General features: G+C 41.8%; 1 protein-coding gene across 1 annotated transcript; it reads right to left on the bottom strand.

Annotated features, from left to right (window-relative positions):
• Window positions 1,028-1,896, bottom strand: LOC109849022. The gene has a single exon (XM_020418789.1). The coding sequence runs from the start codon at window positions 1,796-1,798 to the stop codon at window positions 1,364-1,366; it is 435 nt and encodes a 144-aa protein (XP_020274378.1). The 5' UTR covers window positions 1,799-1,896; the 3' UTR covers window positions 1,028-1,363.

Raw genomic sequence — 2,122 nt, 5'->3', positions numbered from 1 at the left:
ACAGGAATGGCAAACGATGGGATCTATCCCTTGCTCCAGTAAGGCGTCCTACACATTCCATCAAACACCCACTATTAGCAGTTCTCGGAGCAACTCGCATTATAAGCAGTTCTTGGAGTTAGGATATGAGCGTTTATACCACCACTTAACACTACGCTTCAGCTTATCCCCCCTCACAGTTTCATCGGATACTTGCACTGGCATCCCTTTTTCCTACGACAGATTCAAAAATTTCCAATACTGCCGCAGACATCACAAGCTCATCATGTTGATCTTCTCTTAAAAAAAAGGCTCCAGTACACTTACCCAGTAGCACAATAATACATACTGCTTTGGCTGTAACCTTCAGCCTGGAAAACCACTGAATAGGATTATGATCATTCTCAAAATCTAGCTGGAACTCTCCCTGTAATCTTTGAACTAAGATATATTTGTGATTTGATGCTCAGAGAAGGCCGTATACTGGTTTTAAAAATGTTGATCATGACGATCTAGCGAATTTCCCCATCTTAAACATTATATATTTTAAGACGTAACACGGCACAATGGAACAAATACCTCTAAGTATACTATTTGCAAGTAAGAAAACAATGCAAAGTTCAGATTTTTCTGACTAGAATATCCTGCTATGGCTTGATGGACCACAATTCTACTCTAATTATATCCTGCCGAAACAATTGCAATTAGCCTTCACATTTGGGCAAACCATTCAACGCTTTGCAATTAGATCAATTAGCTTTGCACTTGATCTAACAACTATTCATAGATGAAGCAAAAGAAACTTGTCAAAAATAAATTTCGAATCCAAGATCTAAAAGTAAGAGCTATCTAGTTGAAATAGTCTTCAACAGAAAAAGAGAACCATCTAGTAAAGATATATCTTGATCTATCAATTAAAACCCTAGAGCTTCTAACTGGGGCAAAAATACGCCGTCACGAGTTACAAATTTGAAAGCCAAGCAAGAGGACATGTCAATTTAAAACATTAATCGAATGTTTCAGTCCACAACATCTAAAAAAGTTGGAATAAACCACATCAAAAACCTTATAAATTAAGAAGGCAGGCCAATTCACAATCTTTCCATGATTTTCTAACTTCTTCTCAAAAGAAACAAAGTGGAATACAAGTGTAATATGCAACGACCCAGAGGAAATCATGGGAGCTGAAGCAATAAACAATATCAAGCTACAACATTTTCTCCCATTTTCCCAACATTAAAACGTTTATTCAATTCAAACTTTTCATAAATCTAGTATTCGGAGTAAACATCCCAGAGATGTAGACAACAAATCCCCCCTCCCATTCAAGCAGTTTCAATAGCAAAGATAAAGAGGGAGGCTCACTCGTTAGCAACCAAAAACTTCAAAAACCCTTGATCAGATTCCTCCTCCTGAGGAATCTCGCGATCGGCGGCGTGAGTGCAATAGTGATCGGAACCCTAACCGGAAACAACGCCTTGTTGCAGAGCAAGGCGAGAGCAAGGGCCCCACCGCTCGACGCCGCCAGCTCGGTCCGTCCTGTTCCTCTTAGTAAAGCCGCCTCCGCCGCCGCCGGGAGGGGACTCGCTGGAGTCGAGGACGAACCGTGGCGGGTCGCGGAGCTAGGGCTTAGGGCTAGGGTCATTGACGCCGGAGAGAGAGGCCGATCTTGTGGAAGAGGGACTCGACATCGACGTTTGTTGTTAATGGCGACGTAGAGGCCGCCGATGGAAGGCGAAGGAGACCCGGAGAGATGAACGCCGAGGGCGACCTTCCCGTACTTCTTCATGAGATCCTTCATGCGAGCGGAGAACGCCATGGTTGGATGAAGGTGAGAAGAAGAGATCTAGGGTTAGGGTTTGGGTTCAGGGTTTAAGAGGGCTTGGCTTCTGGATTGAGATTTTTGGGAGCAAGGAAAAGAGGGGTGGTGGTTTTGCAGCTTAGTCCTTCTAACATTGAAATTGCTATTAGGCAGCCGGTTCTATACATTACTATTTGCTGTTAAGGGTTAACTAATTGGACTATATTTTATCATCTGATTGGATGTCTATAATTATATTTTAATTATTTGACTATCTGATCATATAATTGAATACTAATACGTACTTAGTTTTTCAAATTGACTATAAACGGATGTCGCTAA

Source organism: Asparagus officinalis, chromosome 7 (assembly GCF_001876935.1).
Source record: "Asparagus officinalis chromosome 7, Aspof.V1, whole genome shotgun sequence".
Taxonomy (NCBI): Eukaryota; Viridiplantae; Streptophyta; class Magnoliopsida; order Asparagales; family Asparagaceae; genus Asparagus; species Asparagus officinalis.
The sequence above is the reverse complement of the archived record's forward strand: the minus strand, read 5'-3'. Positions and strand labels throughout refer to the sequence as shown.

Excerpts from the sequence above, each read along its gene's own strand:
- LOC109849022 (XM_020418789.1), bottom strand. The coding sequence starts at position 1,798 with ATGGCGTTCTCCGCTCGCATGAAGGATCTCATGAAGAAGTACGGGAAG.